The sequence below is a fragment of the Mus pahari genome, chromosome 10 (genome assembly GCF_900095145.1).
Source record: "Mus pahari chromosome 10, PAHARI_EIJ_v1.1, whole genome shotgun sequence".
Taxonomy (NCBI): Eukaryota; Metazoa; Chordata; class Mammalia; order Rodentia; family Muridae; genus Mus; species Mus pahari.
Window position 1 is genome coordinate 56,883,611 of NC_034599.1, and position 17,530 is coordinate 56,901,140.

A 17,530-nucleotide genomic window follows, 5' to 3' on the forward strand; every position below is an offset into this window, starting at 1 on the left:
AGGCTGGCCTCGAACTCAGAAATCCACCTGCCTCTGCCTCCCAAATGCTGGGATTAAAGGTGTGCGCCACTACCGTCCGACTTGAGGGCAAGCATTTTTACAGTCTCTCATGGTCCACAGCTTCTTAAGAGCCTTTCTCACCCCTCCTACACAGGTGGAAATGACAAGACCTCAGCGAAGAAGGAGAAACTTGCTCTAAGAGCATGAAACATAGTGGGAGGCAAACCAAGATGAGGGCAGAGGGGACCGAACAGCAGAGAAGTTTTAGAAGGTCGACACCACAGACCTGGGTCTCACATTCTACAGAAACAGAGATGAACCCAAGCAACTGGAACCGCCCAGGTGATGGCCACACAAAAACCTGGATTCAAGGAGGTGCTGGATAATCCAGAGGCGTTTCTAAAATATTTATACCATGCATAGGAAAGTGAATATGCAGAGGGCCTGTCTTTCCCTCTTCCGTGAGCTGTCCCACTACCCTCCAATGCAAAGACGGAATCCAAAAGGAACACATTGTGCTGGCTATTTAGAAGCAAGAGGCAGAAACTTTCTAGACTGGTCACCACTGGGGACCTAGAGAGAGGCAATAGCTTTAGACCTTCAGCAGTACAGACATCCAGGCTGGCTACCAGGAGGTCAGGGTTGAGCAGGGAGACTCCATACAAAACATCCGGGGCTGGAGATGTAGCTCAGTTAGTAGAGTACCAGGCTAGCATGCAGGAAGCCTTGGGGTCCATCCTCAGTGCTCATAAGCCAGACATGGTGACACGTGCCTGTGACTCCAACACTCGGAGGTCAAGGCAGGTGGATCAGAAGTTCACGGCCATTTTTTAAAGAGATTTATTTACTTTATTTATATGAGTGTCATCTCTCCAGCCCCCTCAAGGTCATTTTAAATATATTTTATATAGTGAATTTGAAGTCAGTCTGGTCTACAGGAGACCCTGTGTCCAAAAACCAAAACAAGGGCTGGAGAGATGGCTCAGCGGTTAAGAGCACTGACTGCTCTTCCAGAGGTCCTGAGTTCAATTCCCAGCAATCACATGGTGGCTCACAACCATCTGTCATGGAACCCGATGCCCTCTTCTGGTGTGTCTGAAAGTGGCTACAGTATACTCATATAAATAAATAAATAATGAAACAAACAAAACCCAAACCCAATTACCTTCGTAATTACACTACAACACTGGGGACGAGGCTGAGGCACTGTGGCTCCACAGGGACACAGCGCAGATTCCAGCGCAGACCAGATTCCAGCATAGGCTGGACACATCAGGACTGTGCTGCTCTGGCAGGTTGCCCCTAAAGCTGTGTCTGACCTGTCCCTCCCTCATAGTGCTGTTGTAAGGACTTGAAGCAAAGAGGTACCACAGCCCTTAGAGTCACACACAGCCCAGCTACTAAACGGTTGCTCTGAAAACAAACCCCTCCCCTCTCGTCACAGCTATGTTGGAGCAGAATGTAAGAGCAAGAGAGGACAGGTTCTGGGTGGAGAGTCTAAGGAGGAGCTGAGAACAGACACAGCTAGGATCTGGCCCAAGTGCCCCTGCCTCTGTCTTTCTTCCCCCAGGGGCCCATAACCCCAGCAGAAGCTGTCCAACCCGCAACAGGGCGGTTATGTAGCTGCCGTGCCTGGGCCAGGTTCACTCCTAAAAGAGTGCTCCTTGTGGCTGGCCACTTACACGCAAAGAAAATCTGGCTCTGACTTGTCGAGGGCTGTGCCCCAAAGCATGGTTTCCTGTGACTTGTCACCGGGCCTGAAAAGTACTTCCCCAGGAGGCAAATGAATCAGCCTCTCCAGCAGCAAAGCTGGGTCCACAGGGGACAAAAAAAAAAGTCCAAACCACAGAAGAGGGGTCCACTCCCAAGGTGCAATCCCACATCTAACCACCAGATGTCACCACAGCCAGAGATTCCTGGAGGTAGCAGCCCTGGCCGGAGATCCCTCCCAAGCACCCAAGCACAACCGGTTTACAGGCCTAGGACTGAGAACTCAGAGTGATCCTACGACAACCTGGTCAGAGTCCTATGTGTCTAAGTGTGTGTCATTGACATGACCGGCTTCTCTTGCTCTCTGCTCTGCTCCACAGAGGAGTAGCAGTTCCCTCTCTTTGGTGTATGGGTCCGTGTGTCCTGCCTTTCCTGTTCTTGGAACCCTCAGAGGGCACAACCTTACTCCACCCACTGTGCCAGACGTTTCACATGGGTCCTAGAGCCCAGGCAGCCTTTGAGGAATATTGGTTAGGTGAATGGGGACAGTAGCCCAGATGTGCTCTCAGGATCAGCAGAAACAAACGATGTGGTTGTCAAAGAGAGGCAGCCCCAACCATGGGGTCACAAGACATTCCTGGGTCTGTGCCACATGCCTTCATCCAAATACTGCAGGCATCCTGAATATACAACATCCACCCTTGGACCTGCATGGTCGGGGTGGGGTGTGGGGGGAACTCTGGACTAGAATAAAGCAATGTATCCTGGTGCTAATAGGTAGTCAGGAGCTTTAAAAACTTAATTTAAAAGGCTGCAAACATCCTAATGGGCTGCACTCTGCGCTCTTAGGAAAGAAGTCTTGACCCACAAATCGTAGGGGCTGCATCTTTCACACCCATGCGCCATCTCTACCCCTACTACGCACAGCGTTTGCTCCCTCTGGTCCCCAGTTCTGAATACCAGAGCCATGAGGAGCTTAGGGACCAACTACATAGGGACAATAACTGTCCCAAAGACCAGATTCACGGTCTACCCAGGAGCCCAGGCAGCCAGAGGAAAGGCCACTCAGGCACACTGCAAGTCTGTGCTGCGAATATGCCTCTGACCATGGATGTGCCTCGCTCCACCCAGGATGGAGTCCCAGGGTCTCCACCATGGCGCAGGCGCTGTATACTGCACAGTTTAACGCCTCCTGGGATCCAGAAGCAGAGACTTTATTTCCTGGCTCTATAGGAGATTCGAGCTCCATCCAGCTTTCAGGGAAATCTGTGATTTCCAAGAAAATGAGAGAGTCTTTCCTCATCTTCCAAGAATACGAGACAGCAGTTCCCCAGGAATGATGCTACAGAAATTTCAGTGGGACACGCGAAGCAAGACACTTTGACTCCCAGGGAGAGCAAACTATGCCTGCCTCTAGTCCTTCTCAAACATTCTGGCAAACGGGGCAACCTGGATAAACCTATCTAATGCTGCATAAAATCTATCCCCCTACAAAAAGAAAAGAAAAAAGAAAAGAAAAGAAAAGAAAAGAAAGAAAGAAAGAAAGAAAGAAAGAAAGAAAGAAAGAAAGAAAGAAAGAAAGAAAGAAAGAAAGAGTTTGTCAGGTTCCCCACAATCTGGGCGTCACTCAGAGCAAACCAGAACCAAAACCATCCCAGTTAGGGATACAGAGGACACACATGCAACCCCAGTACCTCTCCTGACCTGCCACTTCCTAGCACTATGTAGATGGGACTGTCACCTGGCTACAGTCACCTGGAAGGTTTCCTAAGCAACCGAGGAAGCCTGTACTTTCAGGCGGGTCACTTCTGCAGATACTCCCATGACAACGTGGCTCACAGGCCGCCCCACAGAATCTTGCATGAAAGGAAAAGGAATAACAGGATTAAAGACAGGGAGCTGGCATGACTCATGGCCACGCCTGAATGCCCTTCCTCACCCATCAGTGCACAGAGAGCTGGCATGACTCACGGCCGGGTTTGAATGCCCTTCATCAGTGCACCCATCCCTGTGAGAGGAGGGTAACCTGGTTATGGAACCCTCCCTGTCCGCGCCTGTGCAGGCATCCTCTGCATATGACCAAGAATCGGCTATGCGGAAGGGAGTCGTGTTAACCCCACTGTACAGGGAGAGGACTGAAGTTCAAGGAACACACACAGTGACTTGCCTAAGCAGTAAAGCTATCTCTAGACACTATAGGGACTATAAAAACAGTTGTGGTGTAGGGTCACTCTTGTCTAAGTTATGAAGAATTTCAGAGCATCTGGTCACATTTGGGGCTTTTCCAAAGAGCCGAGTGGCTGCCCAAGGGATACCCACGGAGTCCAGTGTGATAACTGATATTGTCAGCTAGACAGAATCTAGAGTCACCATGGAAACAAATCTTTTTTTCTTTTTTCTTTTTTCAAGATTTATTTATTTATTATATGTAAGTATGTTGTAGCTGTTTTCAGACACACCAGAAGAGGGCATCAGACCTCATTATGGATGGTTGTGAGTCACCATGTGGTTGCTGGGATTTGAACTCAGGACCTTTGGAAGAGCAGTCAGTCAGTGCTCTTAACCACTGAGCCATCTCTCCAGCCCTTTAATGTTTCTTTCTTCTTTCTTTCTTTCTTTCTTTCTTTCTTTCTTTCTTTCTTTCTTTCTTTTTTTTTTAAACCATGGAGACAAATCTTGAGGTAGGTCTATTAGGAAGTTTCTAAATTAAATTAATTGAAGTGGAACGGCCCACCGCAGCTGTGGTGACATCACACTGTAGACTGGGGTTGTAAGATGAGAGGAGAACATAAAGATAGCTGGTGGAACCATCTATCTGTCTCAAGCCCCAGCTGCTGTCCCTTGTCGGCCTTGCCGGACTGGGCCCACCAACCGTGAGCCAGAGAAAAGGTGTCTCCTTTAAGTCACTTTCGTCAGGTGCTTTGTCCTAGCAATGAGTACAGCACCTGACACATCGAATGACAGGGACTCTACCTGGAGCCTTTTCTGTCGGGCTCTTCAGCTGGCCCCAACCGCCCATCCCATGCCTGCTAGGTCCTCCCATGGACCTGCCCACACTCCAGCCCCACCGAGATCAGAACCCAGTACCTGGAGTAGCAGGATAGGCCAGTGCTGAGAATGGTGTTCAGCACGGCCAGGGCTACGTAGCACTCATGGAAGGTACTGCAGACCAGCGCATCAGGGAATGTGTATGCAGAGTAGGCGATGGCCGAGCCTGCGGAAGAAACACTAGCCTTGAGCTGCAGCCAGGCCACAGCTCTGTGAGGAGCCCTGGGAAAGACTACCTTAGCCTTTATCTTCTGCATAGACCTATGAACTAGCCTGCCTCTGTGTCTTCCCAGAACACCCTCCCCTTGCCTCTCTGTCTACCTAGATTCCATAAGGCTATGTTCCTTCAGAGATGTAGGGGTGTGTGTGTGCGCGCGCGTGCGCGCGCGTGCACTTACTTTATAAATGAGCATCTGGAGGCACAGGGATATGTAGTAACTCATCTAGAGTCACACAGCAGAGAAAAAACAGAAATAAGCTTCAAACCCAGGTAGTTTGGAGATGAATTCCTGCTTCTGACCACAAGCTGCCACTAATGATTCCAAATTCATCTGCCCGTGGACAGGTTGCTCCCCTGTGAAGCTCAGCATCACAGGAAGGGAGGGCCCCCAGGGACAAAGATGAGTGAGCTGGGAGTGAACTGTGACCGTGTTTGGTTTGGAGTGTGAATGAGGCAGCTATATCTAGACTTTCTAGAGAGGCTAAAGGTGAGAGCTTTTGATCAGAGGGACAGAACTATTACTGCCCATATTGGTGTGGCTGGAACCTGCAGCACCCTTACCTGTGGGAGAGGCCAGATCTGGCCCCATTTCATCTGTTATTCTAATACAGTGGTTCTCAACCCTGCTAATGCTGTGACCCTTTAACTCCTCACGCCATGCTGACTCCCCCAACCATAAAATTATTTCCATTGTTATTTCATAACTGTAATTTTGCTACTGTCATGATTCATAATGTAAATATTTGTGTTTTCCAATTGTCTGAAGTGACCCCTATGAAAGGGGCTTTCTGCCTCCCACGGGGTTGGAACCCCTGTCCTAATAATACACCAAGAGCCTTGGATTCACAGCTACACACAGAGACAGGCCAGATTCAACTTCTGGCTTTTCTCCCATTCAACAGGAGGATCTTCTAGTGAAGCCAAACACAGGGACAAGGGACCACAGCTTGGTGGTATTCACTTGTACCCCAGTGCCGGAGAGGCAGACACAGGTGGTTAGAAAAACCCCTAGGCTCTCTAGCCAGACATCCTCGTCTAAGACTTTCCAGTGGCTGATCTCAAACAAAAGTGCAAGGCATCTAAAGGCCACCCAAGGTCCCCTCACCTCCACACACATGTAAACAAACACAAATGTGGGCAGAGAGGTTTGATCATCACCCTCCCAGCAAGGTGCAGAGCTCCCATGAGAGCTCGCCCAAGGAGCTCTGCCCCAGGGGACCAGGGAACCCGTCTGCAGACCCAGTGCTCAGGGAGCTGTCTGGACCACTGATGCTGATCCGGAGCTAAGATGTGCACCAAGTGCCACGTCCAATGCAAGAGTAAAGGGGCCTCAGACCCTCCTGAGAACACAGCAGGAAGCAAAGCTGACCTGAGCCTCTAGGGGTCCTGTGGGGGATGGGTGCTGGAGATGGGTCAGGTGAAGGTGACCACTGCCAGTCACAGCAATTGCTACCCTGAGAGATGGATTCAGAGTCTAAAGCACTTACGTTTGCTCACCTCCTACATTCTGCTATAGAGAACAAGCCTTGGGGAAGTTAAGGCATTCTTCTAAGATTGATTTTGATTCAGGTGGCAGGCAGAATCTGGATCTTCTGAGTGCCATGTTAAATGTATATTAGAGGGGCCAAAGAGATCGAGTTCTGTTCCCGGTATCCACATCAGTGAGCTCACAACCACCTGCAACTCCAGTTCCAGAGGATTGGCTTCCACAGGCACCCACACGTGTGGCGCACAGACAGCCAAATAAAAAGAAAAATACGTCTCTTTTTAAAAAGGCGTGTCTGTGTTGCTCAGCACACAGCTGACCTAGAAGGACTCCTCCAAATGCTCACTTTTACTAGAACCCAGGAAGCAGCTCAGTTGGTAGAGAGTGAGCATGCCTGGCACGCACACAGCCCTGAGTCCCGTTCCCAGCACTGCAGAAAGCAACCTAGTGGCACACGCCTGTTTTCCCAGCACTCAGAAGATGGAGACAGGATGGTCAGAAGACAAGATGGTTCTTGGCTACATCAGCCAGTTCAAGGCCCTGTATCAAAACGAAAGGAAAGTAGAAGGGGAGGAGGGGAGGAGAGAGAGAGAGAGAGAGAGAGAGAGAGAGAGAGAGAGAGATCGCGATCCGTCAGGAAGCCACTGGGTTGAGGGTTTAGACCTCATCTCAGGTAATATGAAGTTTGAAAGCCTTCCAGTGGTACTCAGCAGGAAGGCAGGAAATGAGTCAGGAACCTCGCAGGCAACATGGTGGATCTGCAGGGCAGAGCCTCTGAGAAGCTCCAAGTCTGAGCTCAGCCGACAGTGAAGGTTCATGGGACAGCCTGAGTCTCATCACTGATTAGACAGCATGGGAAGTAGAGGTGGGGAGGAGGAACCGAAGCTTATTAGAGTTCTGACTTGAGCAAGCAGGACGTGGCACCCCTAGCCAGGGACCTGAGAGGAGAGGCAGGGCTAGGCCAAGTGGGGACAGGGGTGAGAAGACTCAGTCAGCCCCGGCCTCAGGATCAGCTTCAGATCCAGTGTTTGAAGATATGGTTTAGGGGCCCCGTGTCCAGAGATGGGAGGTTGCTCCTGGGTATGTTAGAGAAAAAGCCCCACGTTAATTCTTTGTTACTAACAACTCCGAGTGAGCCCAGCTATGGGGTAGAGGAAAGAACTGGAACCGGATGATGAGAACAGGGGTGGAAGGAAAGAGGACATGATGGGGCTGGGGCCATGGCAACCATTTCTGTTTTAATGATTGGAGAGAACTGGACAGTGGAGCATTGAGCAGTGTGTGTGTGTGTGTGTGTGTGTGTGTGTGTGTGTGTGTGTGTGTGAGACACATGCATGTAGATACTTGGGAAAGAGAAGAGGGAAAAAGATGAGGGTAGTCTCCTCCTGGACAGATTCTTGCAGGAGAAGATACAATGGCTGGCTCTCACAGCTAGAGTGGGGCCAGGAGGGAGGAAGAGGCCAGCACCAGCATCCAGGGGACAGATGAATGACCCTGTGGAGGAGAAAAGCAGGAGGAGGGGCTTCTTAGTCAGGGAAAAAAGAGTCAACAAGGATGGGAGCAGGACCAGCCAGTGCACCAGCAGTTCATCCCCTCCTGCAGCACCGCGGGCGGGCAGGCCGGCGGGCGGGCAGGCGGGTGAGTCTGTGGGGCCCCTAAGCCTCTGGGCCAATGTTTGTGACCTGATGTTTTCTCTACCAAGTATACCAGATGCCAGCCTTGATATGCTGGGGTCAGCCCACGGTGGCCCGTGAGAGCCAAACCAGGAACATTTCAAAGTCCTTCTAAACCTGTGGTTAATCCTGGCCATCAGTGACGTTAACGTCAGATCACAGTAACTGAAGTCCTAAGTCCTTAGCATGTAGACCGGTGTGATGGACTTCCTATGTAGTGAGGGTGCCCCCAGGCTTCTCCTTAGACCTGGTCAGCAGGGAACAGGAAGGGAGGCGAAGGAGCAATTACACCACAGGGATCATCGGCAAAGGCTACCGATCAGGGTACTACAGAGAGCACAGGATGAACAAGCTTTTTATAGAAACTGCGGCAGAGTTTCTACATCCTTAGGACTCTCCCAAAAACTCATCAAATCTCATGGGAGACAGGTAGGTGGTAGTCTCAGGGGGCGGGGGGGGGGGACAGAAGGACAGTGCCTCACGTACCCAGGCTGAAGAGATTGACGGCACCATAGTCCAGAAAATAGCAGATATGCCGGGCGTTCTTGGACATAGAGCTGAATGTGTGTGCGCAGCTGGAGGCGAGGGGGTACACGCAGCTGGTACACATGTACACAAGCATCGGCCACGAGTAGCTGTCATTCTGGATGTCTGTCACATAGAGTGCAGTCATGAACCTCCACACAAAGAACCTAGAACAGAACATGCGCCCACTCAGTCCCTAAAACAGAGCATGCGCCCACTTAGTCCCCTCGTGATTGTAGTTTGCCTTCTGTCCCGTCCACTCAGTCCCTCATAATTGTTTCTGCCTTCTGCCCCACTAGGAGATGGCCCATCCCACGAATCTTCACTTAAATTACAATAACATATACTAGAGAGGCTGTGGTGAGGGTGTGCCTTTGTGACTTGAAGCAGCAAATTGGGGACAGACGAGTAGGGTAAGAAGACAGTCCTTGGGGGTAGAGTCCCCACAACAGCTTCTTTCCCTGCGCTCTCCGGTCTCAGCTTACATACCTCTAAGAATAAGGGTCTTATCCCCTCTCGTGGTAGCTCTAAGTATTGGAAAGGCTCTTCTAAATCATATTTGCATGGCTTCTAGCCATACGCAACCCCTTCCTTCCACAAACCACTACCACAGAGCAAGGTCCCTTTTTCCACAATGTCTAGCGAGGAAGGGGATTCCGCAAATTTCTTTATCCAGTAACTGAAGAAGGGTCACAGAGCATTTCTGGCTACAAGTGTGATCTTTTCCTATTGTCTAGCATAAGCTATTTGCTGTTCCACCCAGATTTTCCTCTTATCAACAACAGATCATTCCTCGTCCTGCTTACTTGGGGTGTCCCAGAGGCAGATTTCCCTAGGCTGTCCCCAGTGCTCTGGGAGTGGGCCATCTGAGAGCCTGACTGGGCGTTGGGAGCTGAGAACAGTGCAGATGGCTCAGCTGAGCATGGACCTCCAGACACACAAAGCAATGGCAGGCAGTACGCAGTGGTACAAAATTCAAAGCAGCCGAAATGTAGACAGACACAACCGGAGGTTAAGGAAGACCATCCTTAGCTATATAGAGTTCAGTGCCAGCCTGGGCTACATGAGACCCTGTCTCAAAAAACTAAACCAAGCCAACAAGAGATCCTCCTATGGCCCATCCTCCAGCTGGAACACTGTTCAGAATCCTCAGGCGCAGACAACGTGACATCTGAAGGAGATGAGCAACAGGAAGATCACAGGAGAAACGTGGGACCGGGGCACAGAGGCCACTGACAAGGTTTTCTGAGAAAGCTTTGGGGGGCACACAGGGGCCCCAGCAGCTCCAGAGAGGAGAACCAGGGGCCAGAAAGACAGCCTAGCTCTGTTCCCTTCTGCCGTCTTCAGTTTGTCCACTTGTACAGGTTGTTGTTGATACTGCTTTGAAACAGGGCCCCAGTGTATAGCCCAGGCTGGACCTCAAAGTCATGATCTTTCTACCTCAACTTTCCAAATTCTAGGATTACATGCATATACCACCACACTCAGCATAAAGTCTTTAAAATTTTGGAGTGGGGGACTAGAGCGATGTCTCAGTGGTTAAGAGAACTGATTGCTCTTCCAGAGGTCCTGAGTTCAATTCCCAGCAACCACATGGTGGCTCATAACCATCTGTAATGGGATTTGATGCCTTCTTCTGATAGCTACATTGTACTCATAAAAATAAATAAATCTTTAAAAAGTTAAAAATAAAAAAATAAAAATTTTCTTTGGTACTTATTCTTTTCTTTCTTCTTTTTTTTTGTTTTTTTGTTTGTTTGTTTGTTTGTTTGTTTGTTTTTCGAGACAGGGTTTCTCTGTATAGCCCTGGCTGTACTGGAACTCACTCCGTAGACCAGGCTGGCCTCGAACTCAGAAATCCGCCTGCCTCTGACTCCCAAGTGCTGGGATTAAAGGTGTGCGCCACCATGCCCGGCTTGGTATTTATTCTTATGTGTATGGAGTGTGGTGTGGCAGCGGTTGTGTGTGTGTGTGCGCGCGCACATATGTATGCTATATCACATATGCGGAGGCCAGAAAACAACTTTGTGGAATCAGTTGTTTCCTTCTCCCTTTACATAGGTTCTGGGGATCAAACTCCGACTGCCAGGTTTGCCAGCCAATTGCCTTTACTCCCTGGCCAGCCTTGCCAGCCTCTTCTACGTGGCTAATGGTTTTCTTGAGCACCTTGTTACCACTGCCCAGATTGTAGGTCCCAGGGCAGTCAAGATTCTCTATGGATCACCCACTTCACCCAAAGATTGCTTTCTCTCTCCCTCCTGTTTGTTGCTGGGTCCCCACTCTGACTTCTGACATCTAGTTGGAATGGCTGTCCCATGCAGAAGCACGGGGACTTCCTGGGACTCAGGTCCACTTGCCACACTCAAGGACTCACTACCTATCTCAGCTTCTCAACATGACTCCAAGGATCTGATCAGCCTGGGCCACCGGCTGCGCCTACGTCAGCCTACGTCAGCCTACGTCAGCCCACGTCAGCCTACGTCAGCCTACGTCAGCCCAGAGAGGTCTGAGTCGGACAGAGACCTCCTGCTGTCCGAGGTCCTCCCGGGCCTGACAGACGTTCGAGGTACCCAGCTCTCCAGATGTCCAAGCTCTGTTTCCTCAGATTCAACCAAAATATCCCAGCATTTGGGAGAAGCCACATCTGCCCTGAACACATATGGACATTTTCTTATCCTTATTGTGGGAACAATGTAACAACCTTTAACTCAGCATTTACTTTGCCTCAGTATTTTAAGGAATCTAGGGATGATTTAAAAAACATAAGAAGGTATGTGGAGAGACATGTAAATACTGTGCCACTTGACAAAGGGTGAACCTCCAGGCTCCGGTCTCTTTAGGGGACCCTGGATCTGGTCCCCATAGATGCTCAGGGAGAGTTGCACCATGATGCAGGGATGTGACCTGTCTACCTCTCCATTACCAAGAAAAGCGCAAGGTGTGTAAAGTGGGTCTTCACCTTTCCCAGCAAGAGCCCCCTGGCCTTCCTGGAACCCTGACCTGTCACCCTCACTTCCCAGAGCTTGGCTCCTCGCTGGCTCCATTAAATGTGACCAATGGCATATCGTTGCTCTCCTAGACAAATGTAAGCACCCACAACCATGCCTGTGTCTTTTGTTGTTTTTAGAGAAAGCCTCACGTAGCCCAGGCTAGTCTCAAACTCACTGTGTAGTTGAAGATGACCCTGAACTTCTGGTCCTCCAGCCTCTACCTCCAGAGTACTGAGATTGCAGCACAGGGCTTCCATGCCTGGTTTATGCAGGGCTAGGGAATGAACCCATGGCTTCTTGCACACACTCTACAAACTGAGCTACATCTCCAGCTCCAGTGTCTTTGCTTTATCAGGGTTTTCTCTCAAGTCTCAGCAGCCGCAAGAAATGGAAAGTGGATCATGCCTGTTCCGTAGGCAGAAAATGCCAGGCTCAGAGAGATTAAGTGACTTGCTCAAGTCAGTGACACTTTAATAAAGACTTCTTGAAGACCTGCAAAGCCTGTAAGACTGAAGGAGATGAAGATAAATGCTACTTGGTCACTAGAAGTGTTAGACTCCCATGGCAACCCACAGCCTGACGCCTCGTCTGTGACAGCCCCAGCTTCTTCTCCCTCTGTCATACGCATACCTATCATCACAAGGGGACCCCTGGCCCTAGCTCTAAAGTTTCCCTGCCACCAGCTAAGTTTTAAAAGTCAATCCCCAGGGATCCAGTAGGGGATGGGCTGTCCGGGGGCCAGAAGGTACCAGAATGGTAGCAAGTGCGTCCAGATGTTGAGTGTCTCATTGGTCATCTGGAAGAGGCTGAGGATGCAGGCGGTGGCGGAACTCTGTGGGTGTCGGTAACCAAAGAGGATGCCCTGCTCATGGAACACCTGCGGAGGGAAGACAGGGAAGCGGGAAGGAGGTGAGACAACAGGAGGGGTGTCCTGGGTGGTGGGATAGTTCCTTGACCTGGTCCTCTCCCTTCCTGCCTTTGTCCACTCTCCTCCCAGGAGCTTCTAAGATCCCCTGTCCTCCAAGCAGCCCCAAGCCAGCTGAGCTCCAAGGCCAGGCCGGCTTTGGGAAGAGGTCTGGCTTTGTATTCCCAGCTGTGCTTACCCTGGGCATGAATGTTGTCTAAGAGCCCGTGTTTGTACTCTGCCTGAGGCCTATGGCCTGGTCTTTAGATGCCTTCGTGGCTGGCTCGCATGTATGCTGTCTGCCCGAGCCAGCCTGCCCTGGATGTCAGAGGCTGGTAGGGCGATCCCTGCAGAAGATCCTCCCAGGGAGATGATGTATCCACAAGGCGCTTCATAAAGGCCTTTTGATGATGAGGCCTGTGATGCCAAAGACTGGACTGTGGGAGGAGGAGGCTGGCCACGGCAGCATCATAGAGCCATGGTCCCCAGAGAGGCCTCCTGTAAGCACTGCTCTCTCTTCCCTCAGCACCTCCAGGAGGAAATGTAGACTGGTCAGGTAGGACCGGCAGGTTTTGACTTATCTGAAGTATATCCATTTAAAATGGTAACAGAAGTGCTAGGACAAGGCTCAGTGGGTGAGATGCCTGCGGTGCAATCATGAGGTCAGACGTCAAGCACACGTGTAAAGTACCAAACACAGAAAGCAGTGAGCGCCTGTAACTCCAGTGCTGTAGAGGTAGAGACATTTACTGGCCAACCGTTCTACCCAACTGGTGAGTCCTGGGTTTAGTAAGGGACCCTGCCTCACAGAATGCAGCGACTGCTGGGTGTGGTGGCACACCCTTTTAATCCCAGTACTCAGGAGGTAGAATCAGGCAGACTTCTGTCCGCTCCAGGCTAGGTCTATGTAACAAGTTCCAAGCCAGCCAAGGCTCCATAGTGAGACCCTACCTCAAAAAAAAATCTAATAGATAATAAGATGGTGAAGCAATGGGGAAGATATGCGGTGCCAACTTCTGGCACATGCACTCATATACACAATGACTGACAAAACACTCTGGTAAGTGACCCCCACCCCCGTCCACCCCAGAATGTGAAGGAAAGTGGAATGTGTCCCTGCTATGTCCTAGTGCTACATATATATATATATATATATATATATATATATATATATATATATATACCCACAGTGGGACAGAGGTGGGGGAGGAAACACAGAAGAGGAAGCTGGTTGGATGACAGGAAATGGATCTTCCTCTTCCTGTTGCTTAGCTCAAGGTTCCTTCACACTTCTGGCATCTGGGGCCAGATGGCTCTTTGCTCTGCAAGACTGGCCTATTGTGTGCCCGTGACCTGCTGGAAGTGCACAGTCTAACTAAAAACCCTTCTCCACGCCAAGATGTGACAACCCAAACTGTCTCCAGATATTGGGATGGTCTCCTGGAGGCAGCATCTAATTCTGGTTTAAAACCACTGATCTTGCCTGTTTTGTGACAAACACTCGCTCTGTAGCCCAGGCTGACCTCAATCCCTTGGCAGTATTCCTGCTTCAGCCTGCAAAATGCTGAGATGACATGTGCAAGCTGTTGTGCTTGGCTAGAACCATTTGATTTCAATGGTTCACACCGCCATGACCTTTGGAAGGTAAATTATAGCTAGTGAGATGGATTCGTGGATAAAGGTGCTTACATCCACGCCTGATGACCTAACTTCAATTCCCAAGCCCACATGGTAGAAGGAGAGAAATGACTCCTGCAAGTTGTTCTCTGACTTCCACACATATGGATAGAAACACACACACACACACACACACACACACACACACACACACGAACTAATTATACAGCAGTGGGCTAACAGAAATTATTACAGTGGCACTCTGTATTTAGTCTCCATGATGGAAGTCAAGTCACAACAGTTTCTCAAGCTTCCACCTTGCTTTCTTGTGGGAGGAGGGGAAGGTGCAGGAGCCCCATTGGCTTAGCACGCATGAAGCCTTGGGTTCCACCCACAGCAAAGCCCTGTACAGAATACAGCTGCCTCCACCTCTCGCTGTTCTGGTCAAGAATTCCCACAGAACTGTACAAGAAAGAAAGCCAAAAGGCATGTTCCAAATCTTAGCTCTTAGGAGAATGAGGCTGGAGGATCTCTACAAGTTTAAGTTCTTGCATGCAGAACAAAACTTCATCTCAAAAAAAAAAAAAAAAAAAAAAAGCACACTGATGCCCCCTGTGGCATGCCATGGGACCTATGAGATGGGACAGTGGTGACCGGCATGGTAGGTGTTACAGCTTCCTTTTTGCTGCTGTGATAAAATACCCTGACCACAAGCAACTCAGCAAAAGAAGGATTTGTTCTTCACGATCCCAGATCCCAGTCCATCACTGAGGGAAGTCAACATGGAAGCTCAGGGCAGGCCTGAGCTATTCCACACATCATCACCTCCAATCAAGAAACTCATTTCACGGCCAGTAAATACAGTAGCGACCGTGAAGAACACTGCTAGCTAGCTTGCTCCCAGGCCCAGGCTCAGCTAGCTTTCTTACATAGTCCAGGGTCACTTGCCCAGGGAATGGTGCTGCCCACAGTGGGCAGGGTCCTCCTACATCAGTTAGCAGTCAAGAGGATCCTCCATAGACATGTCCACAAATCTGACCTTCCTCGGTTGTGATTCACGTCTCACCTCTCAGGTGACTGTAGGCTGTGCCAAATTGATGGTTAAAACTACTCAGGGCAGCAGATATGTTGCTTTCTGATTTTAGCTACAAATTTTAGGAAACTGATAAATTCAATTCTGGGTAAACTGGTTAGGCAGTGGGAATGGGGACAGAGATGCTGATTTATGGTCTCACAAAGAAATACAATTGGGGCTGTGCTGGGGGGAAGTCCTGGGTTCATTTTCCTGGGCTCATAACCACTTGTAACTCTAGTTCCAGGGGATTTGGCATTGCCTCTTGGCTTCCTTGGGCACCAGGCACACAATGTGACTAGGGGCCAGTGAGAGGGGCAAGTTGTAGGTGATGGGATCAAGATATATTATATACATGTACGACATTGTCAAAAAATAATTACAACATGTTGCAAACTCATAAGAAATCAGTAAGTTGTGTTTGTTTGTTTGGTTGGTTGGTTGGTTTTTCTAAGTCAGAGTTTCTTTGTGTAGCCCTGGCTGTCCTGGGAAACTCTGTGTAGACCAGGCTGGTCTCAAACTCAGAGATCTGCCTGCCTCTGCCTCCCAAGTGCTGGGATTAAAGGTGTGCACCACCCCTGCCCAGCTATAATTTTTTTTTTAAAAAAAAGAAATATCATTTCTGTTAGGTTTGGGCATTAGTTAATGAAAGTGATTTGCTCCTTTTTTTTTTTTTTTTAAGACACGTTATCTTGAATGTTATCTTTTTGGGAAAGGATCTCGGGTAGCCCAGGCTGGCCTTGAACTAGATTCACAGAATAACCATGAACTTCTGTTCTTCCTGATTCACCTCCAGAGTGTTTTGATACACAGCCAGTTTATAGGGTTCTGGAGATAGAACCCAGGGCTTCTAGCATACTAGGTGAGCACTCGGCCACCAAAGCCAAAGCCCAGACCCTTCAGTTTTGATTCTCTATTCCGCTGAAGTGTCTGGCTTACGGTGGCCATTCTCCTACAACAGGCACAGGAATCTTGACCTGCAGTTTTCATCAGGCCTATGGAGAAGGAAGCAAACGGGCCTTCGCCTCTGATGCATGTGCAATAGGATGGCTCTAGTTTGGGAGCATTCAGAAGACGTGGCTCAGAAAATGTGGATCCAAGGGCTTCTCATTGATCCAGCAGACTACTTATGTTTCAAGCTTTTGTTTTTCCCTTTCCCATTAAAAAAATCCGGTCTGGGTTGGGGTGGGGTACTCGGAAGATGTCTCATTATTAAGAGCACTTGTTGCTCTTGCAGAGGACCTAGGTTCAATTCTTAGTATCCACATGCCAACTCAAAACATTAACTTCAGTTCTCAGTGATCTAGCACCCTCTTCTGGGCTCTTTGGGTACTGCATGCATGTGAATATATATATATATATATATGTGTGTGTGTGTGTGTGTGTGTGTGTGTGTGTGTGTGTGTGTGTGTGTGCAACCAAACCAAAATGCTTATGTACATAATGTAAATAAATGCTTAAAAAGTTTTCAAATGACTTGGCTGCTTACTAAAATGCAGAGACTGCAGGAAGAAGTGTTTATAAACATAGTTTGCTCCTTTGTGTGAATTGCTGGGTAACACACAGCAGGGAAGACTTTATTCAGGACCACTGTGGCATAGACAAGTGGGAGTCTAGAACCAAGGAGCAGGCTGAGGGCTAGCAGTCAGAGAATCCCTGAGATCCCCGATGACAGCCTGGCTGAACCAACCTAACAAGGCTCTTGCTGAAAACAGGCCAGAGTGGCTGCCCTTATCTAGGAGAGCGGCAGTTGAAATTGAGGATTAGGCCTTCTGGCTGCCCAGAAAAGGTCAATCACAAACTGCCCAGGTGACTGGACATGCAACCAGCAAGCATGCTCCTCTCTGTGGGTCCTGGCACTCTGGCCAGCACAGACACAGACAGACAGAGGCCCAAAGGGAAGAGCAGGGATGTTGTTCCTGTCAATCACATTTGAGAATCTCGTCCCAGGGCTGGGGATGTGGCTCAGTTGGTGGAGAGCTTGCTTAGCAAGCACAAGGCACTGGGTTTGCTCCTCACTCTGCCATAAGCAAGGCAGAGCCGTGTGTTCCAATAATCCCAGCACTTGAGGTGGCAGCATGGGGGTTGGGAGTTTAAAAGCCATTCTTGGCTACATATGGCATTCCAGGCCAGCCTGGGCTACATGGCTAAAAGGAGGAGGAGGAGGAGGAGGAGGAAGAAAGGGAGGAAGAAAGGGAGGAGGAGGAGGAGGAAGAAAGGGAGGAAGAAAGGGAGGAAGAGGAGGAGGAAGAGGAGGAGGAGGAAGAGGAGGAGGAGGAAGAGGA

The 17,530-nt window shown here is 49.6% G+C and overlaps 1 protein-coding gene across 1 annotated transcript in view; it reads right to left on the reverse strand.

The window, feature by feature from the left end:
- The window catches only part of Paqr5 (progestin and adipoQ receptor family member 5), a 70,416-nt gene that overhangs the window by 6,739 nt on the left and 46,147 nt on the right, over window positions 1–17,530 (reverse strand). The window contains exons 3-7 of the mRNA XM_021207800.2: window positions 12,402–12,529; window positions 8,624–8,829; window positions 4,798–4,924; window positions 4,373–4,385; window positions 1,143–1,198 (exon numbers count right to left, since the gene is read on the reverse strand). Of these exons, the coding sequence (XP_021063459.1) occupies window positions 1,143–1,198; window positions 4,373–4,385; window positions 4,798–4,924; window positions 8,624–8,829; window positions 12,402–12,529 (530 nt within the window). The remainder of the gene's footprint in view (window positions 1–1,142; window positions 1,199–4,372; window positions 4,386–4,797; window positions 4,925–8,623; window positions 8,830–12,401; window positions 12,530–17,530) is intronic.